General features: G+C 46.1%; 1 protein-coding gene across 1 annotated transcript in view; it reads left to right on the forward strand.

Moving 5' to 3' along the window:
• The window catches only part of PIK3CB (phosphatidylinositol-4,5-bisphosphate 3-kinase catalytic subunit beta), a 1,054,351-nt gene that overhangs the window by 914,153 nt on the left and 117,295 nt on the right, over positions 1-22,903 (forward strand). Inside the window, exon 19 of the mRNA XM_086943780.1 lies at positions 13,037-13,115. Coding sequence (XP_086799906.1) covers positions 13,037-13,115 — 79 coding nt within the window. The remainder of the gene's footprint in view (positions 1-13,036; positions 13,116-22,903) is intronic.

A 22,903-nucleotide genomic window follows, 5' to 3' on the forward strand; every position in this document is an offset into this window, starting at 1 on the left:
ACCGGACCCGCCAAACAGCGGTGGTTGTTCCAGAAATTATGTGCAAGGTAGGGGGCAGGAGGGGAGCTAAAAACGAGGGATAATGCAAATCAAAATAAAAATAAATGCAAAAAAACGGGGCTTTAAAATGCAGCAGTGCAATGCACAAGGAAACGCGACCAGCGCGACCAACAGCGAGGCGCCAAGTGAATTCTCAGCCTCAGGATACCTTACCAGGTAATCCCCTCGTGATGCTCGCCCTAAATAGCGTGCTCTCCGCGTCCCAGCTCACCTGGACGCTCCAAGATGGCGCTCACACTCCACTACCCAAGGCAAGATGTCCGCCGTCAACCACAATCTCCCCAGAACCGGACCCGCCAAACAGCGGTGGTTGTTCCAGAAATTATGTGCAAGGTAGGGGGCAGGAGGGGAGCTAAAAACGAGGGATAATGCAAATCAAAATAAAAATAAATGCCAAAAAACGGGGCTTTAAAATGCAGCAGTGCAATGCACAAGGAAACGCGACCAGCGCGACCAACAGCGAGGCGCCAAGTGAATTCTCAGCCTCAGGATACCTTACCAGGTAATCCCCTCGTGATGCTCGCCCTAAATAGCGTGCTCTCCGCGTCCCAGCTCACCTGGACGCTCCAAGATGGCGCTCACACTCCACTACCCAAGGCAAGATGTCCGCCGTCAACCACAACCTCCCCAGAACCGGACCCGCCAAACAGCGGTGGTTGTTCCAGAAATTATGTGCAAGGTAGGGGGCAGGAGGGGAGCTAAAAACGAGGGATAATGCAAATCAAAATAAAAATAAATGCCAAAAAACGGGGCTTTAAAATGCAGCAGTGCAATGCACAAGGAAACGCGACCAGCGCGACCAACAGCGAGGCGCCAAGTGAATTCTCAGCCTCAGGATACCTTACCAGGTAATCCCCTCGTGATGCTCGCCCTAAATAGCGTGCTCTCCGCGTCCCAGCTCACCTGGACGCTCCAAGATGGCGCTCACACTCCACTACCCAAGGCAAGATGTCCGCCGTCAACCACAACCTCCCCAGAACCGGACCCGCCAAACAGCGGTGGTTGTTCCAGAAATTATGTGCAAGGTAGGGGGCAGGAGGGGAGCTAAAAACGAGGGATAATGCAAATCAAAATAAAAATAAATGCAAAAAAACGGGGCTTTAAAATGCAGCAGTGCAATGCACAAGGAAACGCGACCAGCGCGACCAACAGCGAGGCGCCAAGTGAATTCTCAGCCTCAGGATACCTTACCAGGTAATCCCCTCGTGATGCTCGCCCTAAATAGCGTGCTCTCCCCGTCCCAGCTCACCTGGACGCTCCAAGATGGCGCTCACACTCCACTACCCAAGGCAAGATGTCCGCCGTCAACCACAACCTCCCCAGAACCGGACCCGCCAAACAGCGGTGGTTGTTCCAGAAATTATGTGCAAGGTAGGGGGCAGGAGGGGAGCTAAAAACGAGGGATAATGCAAATCAAAATAAAAATAAATGCAAAAAAACGGGGCTTTAAAATGCAGCAGTGCAATGCACAAGGAAACGCGACCAGCGCGACCAACAGCGAGGCGCCAAGTGAATTCTCAGCCTCAGGATACCTTACCAGGTAATCCCCTCGTGATGCTCGCCCTAAATAGCGTGCTCTCCGCGTCCCAGCTCACCTGGACGCTCCAAGATGGCGCTCACACTCCACTACCCAAGGCAAGATGTCCGCCGTCAACCACAACCTCCCCAGAACCGGACCCGCCAAACAGCGGTGGTTGTTCCAGAAATTATGTGCAAGGTAGGGGGCAGGAGGGGAGCTAAAAACGAGGGATAATGCAAATCAAAATAAAAATAAATGCCAAAAAACGGGGCTTTAAAATGCAGCAGTGCAATGCACAAGGAAACGCGACCAGCGCGACCAACAGCGAGGCGCCAAGTGAATTCTCAGCCTCAGGATACCTTACCAGGTAATCCCCTCGTGATGCTCGCCCTAAATAGCGTGCTCTCCGCGTCCCAGCTCACCTGGACGCTCCAAGATGGCGCTCACACTCCACTACCCAAGGCAAGATGTCCGCCGTCAACCACAACCTCCCCAGAACCGGACCCGCCAAACAGCGGTGGTTGTTCCAGAAATTATGTGCAAGGTAGGGGGCAGGAGGGGAGCTAAAAACGAGGGATAATGCAAATCAAAATAAAAATAAATGCCAAAAAACGGGGCTTTAAAATGCAGCAGTGCAATGCACAAGGAAACGCGACCAGCGCGACCAACAGCGAGGCGCCAAGTGAATTCTCAGCCTCAGGATACCTTACCAGGTAATCCCCTCGTGATGCTCGCCCTAAATAGCGTGCTCTCCGCGTCCCAGCTCACCTGGACGCTCCAAGATGGCGCTCACACTCCACTACCCAAGGCAAGATGTCCGCCGTCAACCACAACCTCCCCAGAACCGGACCCGCCAAACAGCGGTGGTTGTTCCAGAAATTATGTGCAAGGTAGGGGGCAGGAGGGGAGCTAAAAACGAGGGATAATGCAAATCAAAATAAAAATAAATGTCAAAAAACGGGGCTTTAAAATGCAGCAGTGCAATGCACAAGGAAACGCGACCAGCGCGACCAACAGCGAGGCGCCAAGTGAATTCTCAGCCTCAGGATACCTTACCAGGTAATCCCCTCGTGATGCTCGCCCTAAATAGCGTGCTCTCCGCGTCCCAGCTCACCTGGACGCTCCAAGATGGCGCTCACACTCCACTACCCAAGGCAAGATGTCCGCCGTCAACCACAACCTCCCCAGAACCGGACCCGCCAAACAGCGGTGGTTGTTCCAGAAATTATGTGCAAGGTAGGGGGCAGGAGGGGAGCTAAAAACGAGGGATAATGCAAATCAAAATAAAAATAAATGCAAAAAAACGGGGCTTTAAAATGCAGCAGTGCAATGCACAAGGAAACGCGACCAGCGCGACCAACAGCGAGGCGCCAAGTGAATTCTCAGCCTCAGGATACCTTACCAGGTAATCCCCTCGTGATGCTCGCCCTAAATAGCGTGCTCTCCGCGTCCCAGCTCACCTGGACGCTCCAAGATGGCGCTCACACTCCACTACCCAAGGCAAGATGTCCGCCGTCAACCACAACCTCCCCAGAACCGGACCCGCCAAACAGCGGTGGTTGTTCCAGAAATTATGTGCAAGGTAGGGGGCAGGAGGGGAGCTAAAAACGAGGGATAATGCAAATCAAAATAAAAATAAATGCAAAAAACGGGGCTTTAAAATGCAGCAGTGCAATGCACAAGGAAACGCGACCAGCGCGACCAACAGCGAGGCGCCAAGTGAATTCTCAGCCTCAGGATACCTTACCAGGTAATCCCCTCGTGATGCTCGCCCTAAATAGCGTGCTCTCCGCGTCCCAGCTCACCTGGACGCTCCAAGATGGCGCTCACACTCCACTACCCAAGGCAAGATGTCCGCCGTCAACCACAACCTCCCCAGAACCGGACCCGCCAAACAGCGGTGGTTGTTCCAGAAATTATGTGCAAGGTAGGGGGCAGGAGGGGAGCTAAAAACGAGGGATAATGCAAATCAAAATAAAAATAAATGCCAAAAAACGGGGCTTTAAAATGCAGCAGTGCAATGCACAAGGAAACGCGACCAGCGCGACCAACAGCGAGGCGCCAAGTGAATTCTCAGCCTCAGGATACCTTACCAGGTAATCCCCTCGTGATGCTCGCCCTAAATAGCGTGCTCTCCGCGTCCCAGCTCACCTGGACGCTCCAAGATGGCGCTCACACTCCACTACCCAAGGCAAGATGTCCGCCGTCAACCACAACCTCCCCAGAACCGGACCCGCCAAACAGCGGTGGTTGTTCCAGAAATTATGTGCAAGGTAGGGGGCAGGAGGGGAGCTAAAAACGAGGGATAATGCAAATCAAAATAAAAATAAATGCCAAAAAACGGGGCTTTAAAATGCAGCAGTGCAATGCACAAGGAAACGCGACCAGCGCGACCAACAGCGAGGCGCCAAGTGAATTCTCAGCCTCAGGATACCTTACCAGCATAACAGTAATAACGCCTCCATTAAAATATCCCTGAGCTCCTCCCTCGCAGTGAGGGGGTTGTAGCCCGCACCATGACTAGGCCTCATGGTGGAGGAGGATTCACAATGATTAAGCATGCCACCACCGGTGGGTGAGGAAAACCATCCTGAAAACCAACCCCCTCCCCGTAAGCTAGTCCCTATTTTTGCAGTTTCACACCTCACTAGACCCAAGGGCCCTGTGTGTATTGAGGTGTTTAGGGTCTTCAGGCACATCCTAAGCATTTGCAATAGAAAATGGTGATTTCAGGTGACACCCCTTCCCTCCTTGGAGACTGGTTGTCACTGCGCTACCAGCCCTGGTTACACTTCTCTTGAAGTACTCTGGGGCGCACCCCCCTTCCTTGGTCACGAACAACATGGGACTGGAACTTCGTGGTGTGGTTTGGATCCCACTTTTATAGACCTATTCGAAACATGGAATATGGATCCACTTCTCATCCTTCAGAACTGGTTTAGGTTTGGTACCTTTTAACTCTCATGAACTTCAGGCCGCTGGACAAGATGGCGGATTGACACCGCCGGAGCGGAGAACGCTGAACGGGTCCGGGCTGATGCGGGCTTAACGGATACGATGTGTTTTGATACAGTACGCCAATCTATGCTGCACAACGCTGTAACGCTGGAAATTTTTCATCTTTAAGGAAACGGAGAGTTTGACTGGAACTTACCGAGACGCTGAATGCTGCAATTCCGGCTGATCGAGAGCCGAGTGCGGAGCTTGCTGCGCTCCGCAAGACTACAGAGACTACCACGCTTAGCCCTTGAATCCACGAAGGGCTGGACGAGCTGGACGGCGGTCAATTGGTTTGGTCTGCGACTGTTTCAGCGCTCTCCCGCGGCACCAACAGCAACGCCGACAGTGAAGGGGAACTCTTGTGGGATGGCGCCGAAACCTCCTACACGGACTACCCGGACTACAGCAGCGACCGGGAAAGCAACGACAACGCCGGTACCTTTTTTAGTGCCGGCAATAAATGATTCAATATTGAGTAAAAAGACCTCATCTGCTAACAATGCTCCGCAGTTAGCTTTGGATTTGGACAAACTGCACCCCAGCATGCAAGAAAAACAAGCTGGAGTGAAAGGTAACACAGTAGATAAAATGTTGCCAAACGAAGGGATTCAATTAATAGAACCTGAGACATTGTGTCAAAGTTTTACTGCAGTAGCTCAGAGTAATGCTACTTTAATTAACTTAAACATCTCACCAGTGTTAAATGCTACTGAAATGGTAAATGCACACGAAAGTTTTACAGATTTAACTAATGGCTCTAGTACACTGGCTAGTGGAACTATTGAACCCTTAGAGCCTCAGATCATGAATGGGGTAATTAATACCAACATTAATATGAACTCCTCTCAGCCTGAAACGACTAATATTCCTCTAAATCAAGACAAGGGTAATGCCGAGAGTGTGGATGAGGGTGAGGGAGGTGAAAATACTGATAATACGGATGTCGCTGAGACAGATGAGGAATACATGGACTTCAATGATCAAGGGAATAATACACCTTTAAGATCAATCAAAGATAAGGATAAAGCTATCAATACTAAAAAATTGAAGGGTAAAAATAAGAATAAAGCCAAAAAAACTACAAGCAAATCTAAGACAAGTGTTTTGAAAGCGATAGCTGAAAACAGTCCAATTAGACAATGGGTGCAGGCTAAGGGTGGCGTAAAATCAATGGCGATGAGACTGTCTGGTAACAGCCCTAATGATCAAATTACTATTACCGAAGAGGTAAACAGTGTTAATGCTACGGTGAATAGACCTGGATTAATGGACTCCAATCAAGTCATGAATGTACCATCCATCCTCACTCAGACTACTACTACAAAGGCGAAGGCCTCAGTTGAAGGACATGATCTATCTGGTCTGTCTAAGGAATCTACAAAACCATCTGAGGAAAATATGTCTCCTATGCTATTGGATCATCCACATCCTTCTGGATCGTCAATGATACTTATGGGAGATACCCCTACTTCTTCATTACTTAGCAGTAGCAATAGCAACAATATAATCCAAGGTATAACTAGCACCTCTAAGGCATCTATAAGTGGTATGGATCCAGCCCCGATAGATGAGTTCACTCAAGAAATACTCCCGGAAAATGCAGCTCATTCTTCAGCTAATGTATCAACAGAATGGATTCCTCAGGGGGAGGTATCTGCTTCTTTTCAGCCAATATTACATCTTTTAAATGAACAGAAACAAGAAGCCAAAATTCACTACCAGCAAATGAGGGAAGACAATAACAAAACCCAAACCACATTGCAAGAGATGGCTTGTAAATTGGGGGCTGTGACCCAAGATATAGAGGAATTACAGCAAAGAGCGGTTGTAACGGAGTAGAAATCGCAACGTTCTGAAATAGCAGTGAACAAACATGCCTCAACTTCTTCAGATGCAAGCCAAGCTCGAAGATTTAGAAAATAGACAAAGGAGGCAGAACCTCCGCGTTTTTGGTATTGCTGAAGGAGCCGAGGGAGCGGATCCGAGAGCATATATTACTCAATTAATTCAAAAGGCTTTTCCCGACCTTTCAGATTGGGATTGGGATTCTCAGATTCAACGGGCTCATCGATTACCCCTAATTCAAAAGGATAAGAGTGGTAAATTCCCATGACCAATTTTGATTTACATAGGTAATTATTTGCTCCGACAAGCTATTTCTCTAAAAGCACGGCCGAACACTCCAGTTACCATTGACTCTACCATCTTTTTTGTTAGATCGGATTTAAGCAGACTCTCCTTGGAAAGACGATGAAAACTGAAACAATTTATTGATCTGATTAAAGAACTTGGATGTCAAGCTTTTTTACAGGAACCTGCAAAATTGAAAGTAATCAAAAATGTCCGTTCCTATTTCTTTTTGGAAGTAAATGAAGTAGAAAATGCTATTGCCTCTTGGCGATCGGGGAAATGATTAAGTTAATGACTAATGCTAAGCATATATAGTTTTCTGGATGTATTACTATTAGTTCTAATTTCTTGCTAGATTTAGACGATCTTTTTTTTTTATCTGCTTCGATGGCTAAGTTATATATGAGATAACGAGCATTGTGTAGTATGGTTATCTATCTTTTGATGTTTTGATTAGTACTGAACCCCTGGACCCTATTAGCGATCAAATCCGCTCAATGACTGCCAGGATAACGGCAGTCAATCTAACGGGGGGACCAGCAGGTGACTACTGGGTGGGGGGTGGTTGGTGTGAAGTGTGGGGAGGGGAAGAGGGAGAGTTCTTTGGGGGGGGGGGAAATGCATCAAAAGACACAAAATACATAAAAATAGGAATTATAAAAATGATTTGGCTGGTTATGGTGGTCATATAGATAGGGATTTCTATCATCTGAAATGCATCGTATAAAATGGTTGGTTTGAAATGTTTCAGGTTTAAATAATAGAACAAAGAGGAGCCTAGTGTATGAAGAGTTGAAGATGTATAATCCTCAAATTGTGGTAATTACTGAAACCCATATACCCTATAAAGATAAGCATTTGTTGAAACAATTAGGATATGATATAATAGTTTGTACTAAATTTAATGCTTCAATTCGAGGAGTGGCAATCTTAAAGCAAAAAGGCCTGAAATGCGAGATACTTAAGACACTAACTGACAAAGCTGGTAGATGGGCTATATCTCAGATAAAACTGGAAGGTCGGAAATACACAATATGTGGAATTTATGCATCAAATCAAGATAAACCATATATTTTTGATCAGATTAATATAGAATTGCTTGGATGGAAAGGGGAATATATTGTTTTGGGCGATTTCAATTGTATTATGAATTATGATTTGGACACAACTAGGAAAAACTCCTTCCAGAGAATGCGGAAAACTAGAGCGGCAATTTTGGATCTAGCATCTAATCATTTTCTAAAAGACTTCTGGAGATGTTTAAATCATAAACTTGCAGGGTATTCATATTACTCGGCCGCCCATAAATTATGCTCACGCATAGATATGATCTGGGTTTCAGATTCCATCCTCAACCTTAATAAATGCTCAATGGCCATTTACCCAAGGGTAACTTCAGATCATAATCCAATTTCTATTACTTTTGAGATTACAACCGAAGAATTTTCTCCACGCCTTTTCTCATTTCCAAGATATTTATTCACTGACAATGGATTTGTGAGTCAACTTAAAGATCACTTAAAACAATTCATTGATATAAATATTCAGTCTTGTCAACCCCTGATAGTATGGGATGCCTGTAAAGCTAGCATACGTGGTTTTACACAGCAATATATATGGCGTCAAAATAAAGAACACCGAATCTTGAATGAGAAAAGGCTTGGTGAAATACGTGATATTGAACTTCAGTTATCAACGGCTCTGTCTGATGAGGTACCGATCTCAGATATACTTAATCTTAAACTAATCGAACTTAAAGTTGCACTAAAAGACCTTCTTAGAACTAAAAGCATTAACAAATTAAAAAAATATCAGCTTGATCAGTATGAAAACGCAGATAAAATTGGTAAACTTCTGGCTTATAGAGTTGCCGAAGATCGTGCACAGAATATAGTTAAAGAAATCAAAGGAGACAATGATCAACTGGTTAGCGATTCTAAATCAATACTGCTACAATTTGCTTCTTACTATCAAGCTTTATATACACCAGAAAATGCAACATCGGAAGATAGTATTAAAAAGTATATAGAACTTAACATAGTGAATGTCTTAAAATTAGAACAAACAATACATCTAGAGGAAGACATTACAGTAAGGGAAATTAGAGAGGCTATTAACTCCTTCGCAATAGGGAAAGCAGTAGGGGAGGATTCTATTTCTCTGAAACTATAAAAGTGCTGCGCTGAGGAATTAATACCTTTTATTAATGGAAGTGATCCGGGCAATTGGTAATGGACAACAAGCACCTAAATCTTGGAATCTAACTCAAGTCATCTTCTTCCTAAAAAAGGATAAAGTACCTCAAGAGAGGGGATCATATAGACCAATCTCACTTATTAATAGCGATGCCAAAATCTTTGCTAAAATATTGGCTATTAGGCTCGCGCCCGTTATGTCTCAGCTAGTATCTTCCCAGCAACACGGATTCATACCAAAACGCGATACAATTGTGCATATTAATATGGCCATTACTGCTTTCGATGCTGCACGGATTCAGTCCGCCCCACTCGGTATGATCTTACTAGATGCAGAAAAAGCATTTGACCGAGTGGGGTGGGGCTTTTTATGGGTAGCTCTACAGGCATTTGGCATTAATGGTCAATTTCTGAGATGGATTCAATCACTCTATGATAATCCAATGGGTAAAATATCTTATATGGGGAAATACTCTCCTATGTTTCCAATTAAGAGGGGGACAAGACAGGGGTGTCCTTTATCACCCCTGCTTTTTGCTTTGGGTATGGAACCTTTTTTAATTGCACTCCACCGTCAGACTTTAATCAATCCATTCTTCAATGGTTTAAATAAATTGGACATTACGGTATATGCAGATGACGTAGCAGTGTTTTCCTCGGATGTACCACAAGCCTTGAAAGGCATCATAATCGAAGCAGGTATATATGGATCAGTCTCTGGTTACAAACTTAACACCACTAAAACTCAAATTGTTGCGAACCACCATCTTCCTGCCTCTATTTCGGGCATTTGTGGGGTCGCAACATATCTGGGTGTTAAAATCTCTTCAGATATTGATTCTGTTGTGGCTCTAAATTATGAAATATTATTAAAAGAGACTGCAATGCAATTTAAGAAATGGCACAAACTTCCCCTTAATATCATTGGGCGTATAAATCTAATTAAAATGAAAATTCTGCCCAAATATTTATATTTATTTCGTGCAATTCCTTTACGTGTTAACAACTCTTATTTTGTCAGATTAGAAGGGATCATTAGTAGCTTTATGTGGGGATATAAAAAAGCCCGACGGGCAATCTCTTCACTTAAATTTCCTTTTAGTCAAGGAGGCTTGGCTCTTCCAGACTTCAAACTGAATTACTGGTCGGCTTTTTTAACCCGTTTTCGTAGTTTAACAATCTTGGATAAATGTTTGTATTTTCATAAATTTCTGTTAGGACAAGATGTCAATATGTTTATTTACAGATTAAATGATCCTAATTACTTCAAAAGGGTTAAATTCAAGACTATAGGAGATACTGTTAATATCTGCCGCTCCATCATGATGAAATGTAATGTCTCATCTTCATTATAAAACACCTCTTTGGGGTAATCCAGGATTTCCTTCAATTTTTCATGAGTCAATATGCAAAATATATTTAGAATCTGGTATTAGACTACTGGGAGACCTGTATGATCATCAAGGATTTATGACATTTGAAAAACTAAAGCAATGCTATAACTTATCTGAACTGGCTAGGTTTAAATACTATCAAATTAAGGATTATTTAGTGAAAAAATTAGAACCTAATCTGGTAATAGATTCGGACTTTTGGAATTGTATTTACAGAGAATCAGACCAAGCTTTGATTAGTATAAGATATAAACTATTCTCGGACTTTAATACTAGCGATATTCTAAAACTAACCGAGAAATGGAATACAAGGCTAACCGCTAATGTACCACCCGATTTAATTACCTTATCTTTTAAGAGCTTAGATATGTCAGTTCACTCTTCTAGCCTTAAATTGCAAATGTTTAAAACTATATGCCAACTGTATCATACCCCAGAGAGAATTCTTAAATGGGCAAGGAACAATAATTTTAGCGAACGTACGAAATGCCCTAAATGCGATCTAAGCGGGGCTGATATCACTCACATGTTTCTATTTTGTCCTATGCTTAAAGATTATTGGAATGGTATACTTAAGGTGGTCTCGGATAGACTTAATCAACCAATCTCTCTTTCTTCAACTGATGTACTGATTGGTACATGTGTGGGTCAAAATGCATTTAATGATTTGTTGAACATTTTAATTTCGTGTGCAAGACTTATTATTGCTAGAGCTTGGATCCAGAAAAATACGCCAACTGTTATGGAATGGTGGAGTTTTGTTAAAGAAATTTATGCTATGGAGACCACTCTTGCCAACTCAAAGGGCCTTCGGGCTAAACAAAAAACTGACAAAATCTGAGGAACATTTATGTCTTAACTACTGGCATCTTTTCTTTCTTTTTCTTCTTTCTCTTTTTCTTTTTACATGACCGTATTTTCGCTTGTGATTAATGTAATGCTTAAATGTGATTTTTGTATATTTTTGACTTGTTTTTCTTTGTGTACTTTTGATGCAAATAAAAAAATACTTAAAATAAAAAAAAACCTTTTAACTCTCACTCACACTGTAATCCAGACACAGCCTTTGTGTAAAATATTGCTCATCATAGCAGGTAACTCGGGGCTAGTTCCAAGCAGACTCACCCACACAGTTTCCAATTAAGTGAGTTCTTAGCACCTGGTCATAATCAGCCTTCCTGAAGCAGCAATGAGGATCAGATAAAAGGGGCAGTCTGGCAAAGAAAATTCATCAACTTTAATAACAGAATTTACTCAACTTTTCCTCAATTTTAATAACAGAATTTACTGTCGTTCCCAACCCCTAACCCCCTCCCCCCAGTAAAGGAAGACAGTCACCCACACACTCATTACCAGCAGACTGGACTATGGAAACATACTCTACGCCGGCATCAACAAGTCCCTACTCTGCAAACTCCAGACACAACAGCTGTTTGCTTTATAGCATTTTTTAACCCCTTCACTGCGGCGGCAATTCCGCTGCAGCGCTGGGGGGGGGGGCCCGAGCGGCGCTCGCATGCTCTGACGGAGCCGCTCCGTCACGAGCCGCGGTTGCGCTGTGCTCATGGCGGAGCGGTTCCGTCATGGCCCCGCCCGCTCAATAGAACGCGCCGCGCAGGCGCGGCGGCAGGGCCATGACGGAACCGCTCTGTCATGAGCACAGCGCAACCGCGGCTCATGACGGAGCGGCTCTGTCATGAGCATGCAACGGATTAAAGTAGCCTTGTTCCTCACTTCAGTGTCTGGATAGCCACCCTTGAGTCACTGGAATACAGGAAGTACTCTCCCACTGTCTGAGAAACCTAACCTTATTATCCATCTTGTGCTATGCTAAACTAGGACTATCCAAGATGGATGCTACTAGCTTCAACTCACACATACATACACACACTCATTCCAGCTACCAGATATGTAACAAATGCTCACTACAAACACACTCAGCAGGCACACAGGATATCAGCACATGGTTTTGGGTGTTTCAGAACAGTGGAACTCTCAACAGTATGCTACATTTCCTTGACACACTGGAAAAAGATCTGGTTATACTAGAAATTATAAAGTGTGGTACTTTGCCACCACAGATACATCAAGGACAAGAACATTAGATCACTGCCTACTATGAGGGCATGCTTGGTGTACCACTTGAGGTCACAAGGCAGGTCCTGGACCTCACATTGCCATGGACAGACCTGGACCTCTATACTCATGCTAGATTAGCAAGATCCAAGGGCCAAAATGAGTCAGGATACCTGTTTCACTTAAACGGGCATCCATGGCAGACAAAAATAATAATTGAATCAGTGTTCAGCTGGTTTTGCTAAAATCCTGCTTCGTAAGCTCTACGAAAGGAATGAGTGATACTGGTCATATGTATATAAAAAGTATGGTGGAAAAGTTATTGGACATGCATAAATATGCCATGGTTCTGAAGGTAATCTAAAAGAACATGTGGGTAGTAACAGGATGAATGGCAAAATACATTATGTTGTGATATGTGTATGTAAGTTGGAGAGCCATGTATTATGTTTGAATTGCTTTGAATGTCAAAAAGGTAGAGATTGATTGAATGTTTGCTATTGTATTGAAGCAAGGCGGATTAAGTGCGCTAATTCACCATACTATTCTTTCTCAAATAGACATTTACTCTTGGATTTCTTTTTTACTTGTGGTTTCTTTAGTAGGTTTTATTGAAATAATGTTTTTAAGTAGACAGTCAACAATGTTTGTTGCATTCACAGATTTAAGACAGGATATGTTAACACTTCAACTGTTACGACTCATGGATATGCTGTGGAAAGAGGCTGGTCTGGATCTCCGGTAAGATAGTACTATGAATAATTTTGTGATTTTTAATATATGCACGTTGGGCCTAAATAATAGTGGATGAGTCACCAATTGCTATAGACAAGCAAGTAAGACTTGCTGGTCATTTCCCTCCCTAAAAGCACCACCTTTTGTTCTAGGTGTAGGGATCTGCATTGATCCATTTTCCTTTGCCCTGGTCCTCTCAGTCGGAAATTATATTTGGAATACTGAGCAGGTTTTACAATAGTCTGTGATATCTTGTTTTTCCATGTTAAGTTTTGCAAGAATAAATATGTAAACCAGCACAAAGATACCCCAGGGGGAAGCTTACTCTTAACGCATTTACATGTGTTGTATTACGTTAAACTAGCAAATCAAGTCGAGCAGGTTATCACATAAGACTCTGAAGGTATATAAGTGATGGCCGAGTTCTGAATTTGGAAGTCATTGTGAATGTTTTTCTTTTCAACACTTGGTGTTGGTGTCCATTCATCATTCACACATTGACCAGTTAAAATCCGTATCATGTGAAATGAAGGGTCCGTAGTATTGAAAGTTGTATCTGAGGCAAAATGGTGATATATATTAAACAATAGGCATCTAGTCTTTCCTGGCGTTTCATCTTCTTGTACGGGTAAAGGTACTAACACTACTGTGGTTCTTTAGAAATTGAAATGGCATATGCTCAAGGCCCTGGTTCATGCACCATTAGAATTCCATTACAGTAGATCTGCCATATGAAATGTTGAAAGCTTTTGTTCATGTGGTACCATCCTGTCCTTCCAGAATCCCATAAGAGGAATATTTTGGTATGGTATATTATGGTGTGTGTGCAAAAAATGTTGTTGCACATGTATCCCTCTGTAGAGAAATTGATGGATCTTAGAAGAAGAAAGCCATACATTTCTGTTGGCTAGACCATTTTCCCCATGACACCATTTCTTCCTCTTTGCTTATGTAGACCAGCTTGTACTGTATACTAGATAAACACTAAATCAAAACACCTAATAATCACCATATTTCTGCTGACTCCCCAACAGAGTGATTTGGATGTTGGTAACATAAGACCAGAGTACTAAAATACAGATTCTATGGCTCCCTCACAAAATTAATGTCCTTCATACTAACACAGAGCAAATCTTTCTGCAGGTTAAAGATTAACAATGTAAGGAAAGAAAACCCTATCCTTTGTAATCTCTTTATACTGCAGCTAAAGAGATAATCTTCGTTATCTAAATAAACAAAAAACTTTCCATTCTTTACCAGCAACCGAGATGTACCCTCCAAATGATTTTCCTTTAGTAACTGACGAACAGGAGAGGTGGCATGTCAGGATGTAGCTGCCACATGGCCATCAACCAGAGCCCACCTTACCTCCTAACATAACATCTATTTGTGAAGTGTGCCTTGGTGCCAAAATAACACATTTTTATTACATAATGCACTAGTACTCATTTGATCGACCTTCAGAAGAATGAAAGGCTGAGTGGCTTAAATGTGATTTCAACCTGTGACTATAAGAACAAAAACAGATCCAGCATTGCATGGATAGCCCCTGAGCCTTCCCCCCGATGCCAGTGATATACATGGAAACAAAAGGGATAACTAGTATACTGAGCACATCAATTACCACTTACCTTGCCAGAAAGGAAACCAGGTTAACAATGTCAACGGTTTCATTGATGACCTTGTATAGTTCAAACTTGCAACTGCAATGGGCAGGACTTGCCACTTGAACATGTAAAACTTCACAGATCTAGGATACATGACGTCATGTAAACTATGGTAGTGCTGGTGTTTTTTAGCTAAACTCGCAGCCAGATACGCTGTAAAGACAACAAATCCTTTAGCCATACCCCTTGATACCACTTTTACCTTGTACATCATCTTAAATTGGGATCTCTTTATCAGTCACATTTATTGTGACCACCACCTTGGATTTGTCTGATGTGCATGTGATTCAGAGTAGCCTGTCCATGATCTAGTCGTAAGCCAAATTGTAATCGGGCATTTCATTAGCTTTCCTCATTGTTAGTCTTCCAATCTCCATCTTACTCAAATCTGATTGAGGTACTACAGTTTACTGTAACTGCCACACAGACTCTAATAAAATGATGTTTATAGTGTTTGAGGTGGTCAATGCTACTTTTGGGCCAGGGAAAAGAACTCTGTTAGAGCACCTTTAGAAGTTCCTACAAGCATGTCTGTCTCCAAAACCTCTTTTGATCCCAGCCCCATCCGGTCACTTTACAGGAAGGGCTTTTCCAACTGAGGAGTGTGACTGAGGCACCAAGTGTTCCCCCTTGCCTAAATCCTTTACAAAATACTAAAAATAAAATTGTTAGTCTCTTCTTGCACAGTCGAAGAATACTTGTACACCTCCTTTTACTTCAGTTTGTGTGTTAAGCTGATGTAGTCACAAGTTGGCTATGGTTTTGGAATATGTGAACTGTTGATGAAAAAGAACAACAATTAAATGAATCTTCAAATGTTACGACAAAAGTAGCTGTACAGCTCTTGAAGCAACCGTGTTGCTACTGAGGCCTGGAAGATAGTGGCTATAAGAGGGTGGCCAGCTGGAGAGAGGAAACTAGCGGGTGGGTGCTCCCATTCCAGAGGAGGATTGGTGTGCGGTCACTGACTGCACAGTCGGGCATGAAGACAGTGGCCTTCTCACTGGACAGGCATCTCATATGGACTCCCCAAGTGTCCCTTGGAGAAATAGAGAGAGCAATTACGGGTGTCTGCAACAGCTAAGGTGGCCAAACGTGGGGGCCTAGATATAGCAATGCTGGCCTTTAGTAACTCAATGGACACTGTGGTGGCCCTCAATCAGCAACAACCCAGAGCAAGAGGAGGCACACAGGTGGGCATCACCAGTGCTAAAGGGCAGCAGCTTGTGTGGCAGCTGGACAGGAGAGTGCAAAGCCGCAACAGTGGATCTAGAGGTGTTCTCCGGCAGGGCTACACACATGGCAAGCAACCATATGATCACTCTAGAAGTGAATACTTGTTCTTGTGTGGGACACAGGTGAGGCCTCCAAGTGTTGCTGGAACTGATCATAATCCCTGGAAGCGGCAGGAGGAAGGGAAAAAAAGAAGCATCAATTAAGGAAATGCTACAACAAACGGGGGGGAAGCAAGGAGGGTCCAAAGGTGACTAAACTGGGCACAATACACACTTGGAAGAGGAAGGAGACCCCTAGAGCTCTCTTGCGTGTATTCGAGGACCCTACATTTGAAATACGTGGCTTTAAAGAAGACCTTAAAGGTGACCTCAAGGAAATCTGCAGGGAGGTTGTTGATATGGCTGAAGAATAGATAACTTAGAGAGAACAGTGGATTGACAAACTGAAGTGACCGAGAGCTTGACAGCCCCTTACTGGCACTAGAAGAGCAACTTATCCTCCCAAGGAAAGTGTGAGGACTTTGAAAACCATTCCCATAGGAACAATATCAATATCGAGGACATCCCCAGGTCGGTCTCATTCAGTATATCATAGAATATGTAAAGAGCCTTTTTGTGGTGCTCTTGGTGGATCCAGACACTTAAGCACCAGACATTGATAGAGCACACAGGGTGGTCCCATTGAGGCAGGGGATATAGCCCAGATGTAGTGGTAAGGGTGCAATATTGCAGGGACAATGCAAAACTTGTCTGGCGAGCCTGGAGTGACAATTCCTTTTCTTAAAATAAAGTAAAATTCCAGAGTTGTTTCAAGATATGTCAATGCTCACCCTAATCAAATAAAAACCCTTCCACCAAGTCACTGACTTCCTCCATGAAAAGAAAGTAGCTTATAATTAGGGCCATACCTTCAGACTGCATGAAATTTGATTAGTTTCAAAACTTAATACCGGACTGTCCTTCTTTTTGAACAAATCCATTATCACCCAGATCACTGTGAATCCTTTGAACATAGTCAGTTCTGCTCCCCCTCTTTCAGACAATTCCTGATCTCCTTCCAACTATGCAGTATCTGATAGAGACATCTAGCCGCAGATACCTTATCTTAGAATCCTCCCCAGGTGCCAGAATGGATCTGGAAAATTTTCAGCAGTACCGCTGCACATTAGTAGGGGGTGTCGAGCAACTCCGTAGCCCTCCCTGATGCGCTGATGTCGGTTCCTTCTTTTTCATGCTAACAACTTGGACTCACACTGCAGTTCTTCCAGTAGTTTTTCGGGCCTACTTGACATATTTTCTTGGAAGGAGTAGTGTCATTTTTCTACCCGTTTACAATGTCCTTGGGGTTCAAGCCTTGTGAGTCCTTTGGACGACAGATGTCTGCCACGGACCCTCTCTGGATTTGCATGTGGTGCATGGGTGAGCACCATGACTCTGAAGAGTGCTACTCCTAAAGCCAGCTCCGACTGAAAGCTTGCAGAAAACATCACATTAAGCTCCTTACAGTGTAGATGTCAGTCATCATAGTCTTCAGTTTGTCCTTGATACCCTATGCGCTCTGCGGACAGGCCCGCTGTCTGCCTAGGAGAAGTTCCTGCATGTGTCTTTCTCCTTCGACGTCCGGAGGCAAGTCTCTGTGTAGACAGTCGAAGTCATGGCGCCGTCCACGTCGCCTACCGCTTGTCCCCATTCTTCTGTTGGAGTGTCGGGCATAGGTCCTCCTCGCATCTCCCCACCTATCCTGCAGCCGGGACATCTTTGACCCAGATGAGACAATAGTCTCAAACTCTTCATTCTATTCTTGGACTGTCACCTCCCTCTGGAGCGCCCTCAGGCCCCAAGGAAGTGCATGAGGTTGTGCCTGTAACTTCCCCGGTGGGTTCTCCTCCGGCTTTAGGTCAGCCTCCCGTGTCTGACACCTTAAGTACGCCACTGCACAGCCCATCAAGGCTCCTTCCTTTGGTTCTTGTTTCTGGTCTATCAACTCCAATGTCTGTGTCGGGCTCTTGTCTGCCGGCTCCCATAGTGGTGCTGTCAACGCTCCTTCCGATGTCGAGGCGTCACCTTTTTGATGCCTACTGAATTCAGTTACAGCACTAATGGAGCTGTCTGTCTGACTCCCTTCCTCTAGTTTTTCCTTCTGACGACCATGGTTGTGGAAGTATTACAGACTGTGTGGTGTGTACCCTCCCATTTTGGTGAAAGCTCTACCACCTATGCAGTCTAACTGGTTACTTGACTTGGATGATGCCGGTGGCTTGGAATCTTCTTTAGCCTCATGTCTCCTCCTGGTTTGGCCACGGAGGTGAGTTCCGCTCTGGCGGACATGCTCAGTTGAGTTTCGATCATACTGGATTTACACTGAATTCTTGACCTACTTTTTAATTGGCATTCTACATCCTGACCTGTCCAACCCTGAGACAGGGTTCCTTATAGTGACTGTCTTTTCGATATCCTATTGGGTTTTTGGGCTAAACCTGAAACGCTGCCCCCTGTGGATCGCTTTATTTCTCACAGGCATCGCCCGGCCTTTGGGGATCCCTCCTTCGACATCCCTCCTCTAGGAGCTTTGGAGTTCAGGCTGCTTTGGCCACCCAAAATATTGATTTTCTCCCTCCTATCCAGTCATAGAGAGAGGCAAGGAAATTTGATGCGTGCTATAGGATTATTGTCTCTTCTTCTAGTACTGCTCTGTGCTCTCCAAACACTTTTGTTCTCACCCGTTTCTCCCAGGCCCTATGGGACTCAATGGAATGCCTCATGCCCTCCCGGAGGAAGCCCGGAATGCTCTTGTTCCGCTACAACATGATGGGCAACAAGCTGCCACTCTTAGCACCTGCTGTGGTATGGATACCGATTCTGTTGATTGGGCTATGGCCTCTTCCATAACTATGTCAGTGTGCATGGTTGCATACTTACAGGTTTTCGGAGGCTGTGCAATCTACTTTAATTGACGTGCCTTTTGGTGGCGCCTCTTTTTGGTGCGCTTGCCAGCTCCGCCCTATGCCTGTTCAGAGATAGCCATGGTGGTGCGGAGTCTTAACTCTTCACCGTACTAGGGTTGTCGAGGACAGTTTGCTTTCCCTTGTTTTGACTCTTGTCCGCCTTTATAGGACAGAGTAATCTCTCCCTTTCAAGGTTACACCCGGTATTGTGTTCCTGCTTTCTGCAGGTACTTTTCTTCTCAGTTATGCTGTCAGTGACCGGTTTCTTTTCCAGCCATCTAGAACACATTTTGCTTTGTGATCTCATGGGATTTGGTTCTTACATCTTTTTTCTGCTGATTGGTTTGTCCTACCTGAATACTTATTCTGTGGCAGATTTTCTAATATATTGTGAGGATGCACTATAGCCTTGTTCTCCATAATCTGAAAGAGACACGTTAGTGATAGATTCCTTACCTTAGAATATCCCCAGGCGTCAGACTGGATCCGGAAATTTTTGCGTAGCAGTACCCTTGCGCGTCAGTAGGCGTCGTCTGCGGCTCCGCGTCAGTCGTCTGCATCGTGGGCGCCGTGATGACGTCGTCGGAGTACTTAAACGCCGCCTCCGTGTGCTGACTACACGTTAGCAAGCGCAGATCTGAAAAAAGCAGTACTTTAATCACTTTTTGACTAAACTTTTTTGATCCCTTTTGATCATTTTTCTTGACTCTTGCGATTCCGGACGGTGACAATAGGGATGCCAGGTTTCAAGCCTTGTGAGGATTGCGACCGACTGATGTCGGTCATCGACCATCACCGTCGGTGTCTCCACTGTCTCGACGTCCACCAGGACGACAAGACCTGCTCCGACTGCCGGGCCCTGACTTCGAAAGCTAGGCGGGAGCGGTTCTGCAAGCAACTCTAACTCCCGCAGTCGGCCCCGCGCGCGAGAGGTCCCGGTCCCAACTGAGGTCGAGGGACAGGTCGCGGGGTAGGAGCCATCATAGCTCCGGGAGTCGACATCACTCCTCCGGGTTGAAGTCGTCATCAGGTAAGCACAAGAATTCGAAAGAGACGTCATCGCTCTTCCGACTCCCCCCGACGCTCGCGCGACGCGGCCGGGGGTTCGGGTGACACCGCCCACGCAGCTCCGTCGGAGTCACGGGCGTCGCGGCCTGCTCCACACCCTCCGGTCCCTGGGCAGAATGCGACGCCGGGGGAGATCGAGCGCTTCCTCATGGCCATGAGGTCCCTCTCTTCCCTGACGGCCTCCGCGGTGCCTTCGGGCCCAGCGGACCCGTCTGGAGGCCCTAGCGGGTCGGGGGCTTCGGCTCCGATGCAGTCGGGTGCTTCGGCCCCAACGCCGCCGGCGCTGCAGGGCCCAACGCCGCAGGGCCCCACTGGATCCGCTTCGGGATCCGGGTCATCGCCGGTTGACCTGACGACCCCACCGCGCCGATCCCTCAGGTGTCGCCTCCGTGCCATCCGCGCCCTGCCCGATGCCTCCCTTGCTCCGGTTCCGGAATCGGGACGGCGCCGCTTTCGACGCCGCGTGGGCAGTTTTCCTTCTATGAACCGGCCCCATCGTTTGACAACCCTGATTATCAGGAGATGGGTGATGAGGAGTATTGGGATGGGTCTGAGGACCCTCTGACACGGGAGTGTCAGTCTCAAGAGGACTGGACAGGTGGACTTGGGGATGCCAGTGGTCTGAAATCCTCACCAGACACTAACTTTGTCTCGCCTCCTACCGTGGCTACGGAGGAGGGGGCAACCTACAGTGTGGTGTTGACGCAGGCGGCCAAGGCCTTGGGCCTTGAGCTCCCCGTCGCGGCCGTGAGGACTAACCTCCTCACTGAGGTCCTTAAACCGCAGTCAAGCTCGGCCAAGCCCCTACTGCCGTTTAATGATGCCTTGACCAACGTTCTTTTAGGCACTTGGTCCAGGCCCGCTACGGGTTCGCCCGTAGATAGGAACGTGGCCAGACGCCATCGCCCGGCCCCGGCGACCCATGTTTCCTGTCCACCCACCCCACCCCCGAGAGCCTGGTCATCCAGGCTTCGAATTCCCAGACCGCATTCCCGTCGGCTCCGCCAGACAGAAAATCCAAGAGATATGAGCAGTACGGCAAAAAGGTATTCTCCTCCCTTAGTCTGGGACTGCGGTCTTCCAACACCACATGCCTCTTGGGCCGCTACACCCACTCTCTGTGGGACACGGTCGCGGAATTGCTGCCAGAGTGTCCGTTGGAGGTATGGGCCAAACTCGGCCAGGCCCTTGTGGAAGGCCGGGATGCAGCAAAATATTCTATCCGGTGTGGGCTGGATACCACTGACTCACTGGGCAGTGCGATGGCAATGACGGTGGCGATTCGTCGCCACGCCTGGTTGAGGTCTGCCAACTTTTCGGCCGATGTCCAGAATACACTCATGGACATGCCGTTTGATGGCCGTCGCCTTTTTGGCGACAAGGCAGACCATGCGCTTGAGCGCTTTAAGGACTCCAGGGCTACGGTCAAGTCCTTGGGCCTCTCGGCCCCACGCCAGCAAACGGGTGCCTTTCGCGGTCAAGGAAGGGGCGCCCCCACACGTGCTGCCAGCCACGCACCGCAGACTAACATCCAACGCGGTGGCGGCCGTGGAAATCGCAGTGGAGGCGGTCGGGGACAACGGCGAGGCCAGTTCACACCTTCCCAGGCAGCATCCGCCTCAAAACCCTCCTAGTCTGTGCTTTCAGGCCCATGTGACGCCAGTGGGGGGCAGGGTTCGCCATCACCACTCCCACTGGCGCACTGTCACATTAGACAGGTGGGTGCTGCAAATAGTCCGAAGGGGCTACTCCCTCCCCTTCGAGACGACCCCTCAAGCCATGCCACCGCAATACCACTGCGTATCGGGGGATCATATGCGGCTTCTGCAGGAGGAAGTTTCGGCCCTCTTGGCCAAGGGGGCCATCGAGCGCCTTCCTGGGCCAGAAGTAGGATGTGGTTGCTACTCCCACTACTTTCTGGTACTCAAGAAGGGCAAAGGGGGCCTCGCCCTATCTTGGACCTACGGAATGTCAACGGCTTCCTCCGGAAGGATAAGTTCAAAATGCTGACTCTGGCTCAGGTCTTAGCTGTAGAAAAAGGAGGTGGGGGGGTCAAAGGGGAAAGTTTAACGACCATGGTAGCTCAAACCCCTTTATCAACTTGAGAAACAAACAGGAGTTACCTGGTCAGATCGCTTGCCTACGTGTTGTGTCATGCCCGAAAGACCACTAAACCAACATGTCCTCACAGTGATAATACTGGGTTCGAAAAATTCCCATCAGCCCACCATTATTGGCGGAGTGTCGTCATGTGGGATGTAAACCATGAACCTTAGTCTCTCCCAATGCACCTGATGATGATGCGGAGATAGGTTCTGGAAGGTATTATTCTGAACCACAGTATTTCAGAGGTAGGACTGATGGAGTGCAGTGCTCGTGCAAAAGAAAACAAATGTGAGTAAAATTGGCTCCTGAGACAAAAAATATGTTTATTAAGTATTGTCCAGGGTCAAGAGTAAAAACAACGCCTTATAGTCTTAACGAATAACTATGTCATGGCGTAGTGCGTGGAGGTCGACATGTTTCAGCTTGGAGGACAACTAGTCCAAGCTTTCTTCAGGACCGTTAGATGTTACGCATCTGCACTATGTGAAAAGTAAAGTGTATTAACATTTTGGATTAATCCTACCAGATCTTTGAGCCCAAAGTATTCTCTGGTGTTTATCCAACTGGTCGGAATTTTCACAACATTCTGTGGGAGAACACCTCACCTCACCCGGCACCCACTCGGGAAGAAGGAGGCCCCGCTCTGTCCGTCGGTACCTCAATGGCCAGCGTCCGAGCGGGAGTCGACCTCCACGCACTACGCCATGACATAGTTATTCGTTAAGACTATAAGGCGTTGTTTTTACTCTTGACCCTGGACAATACTTAATAAA

This window comes from Lissotriton vulgaris, chromosome 11, assembly GCF_964263255.1.
Source record: "Lissotriton vulgaris chromosome 11, aLisVul1.2, whole genome shotgun sequence".
NCBI classification, from domain to species: Eukaryota; Metazoa; Chordata; class Amphibia; order Caudata; family Salamandridae; genus Lissotriton; species Lissotriton vulgaris.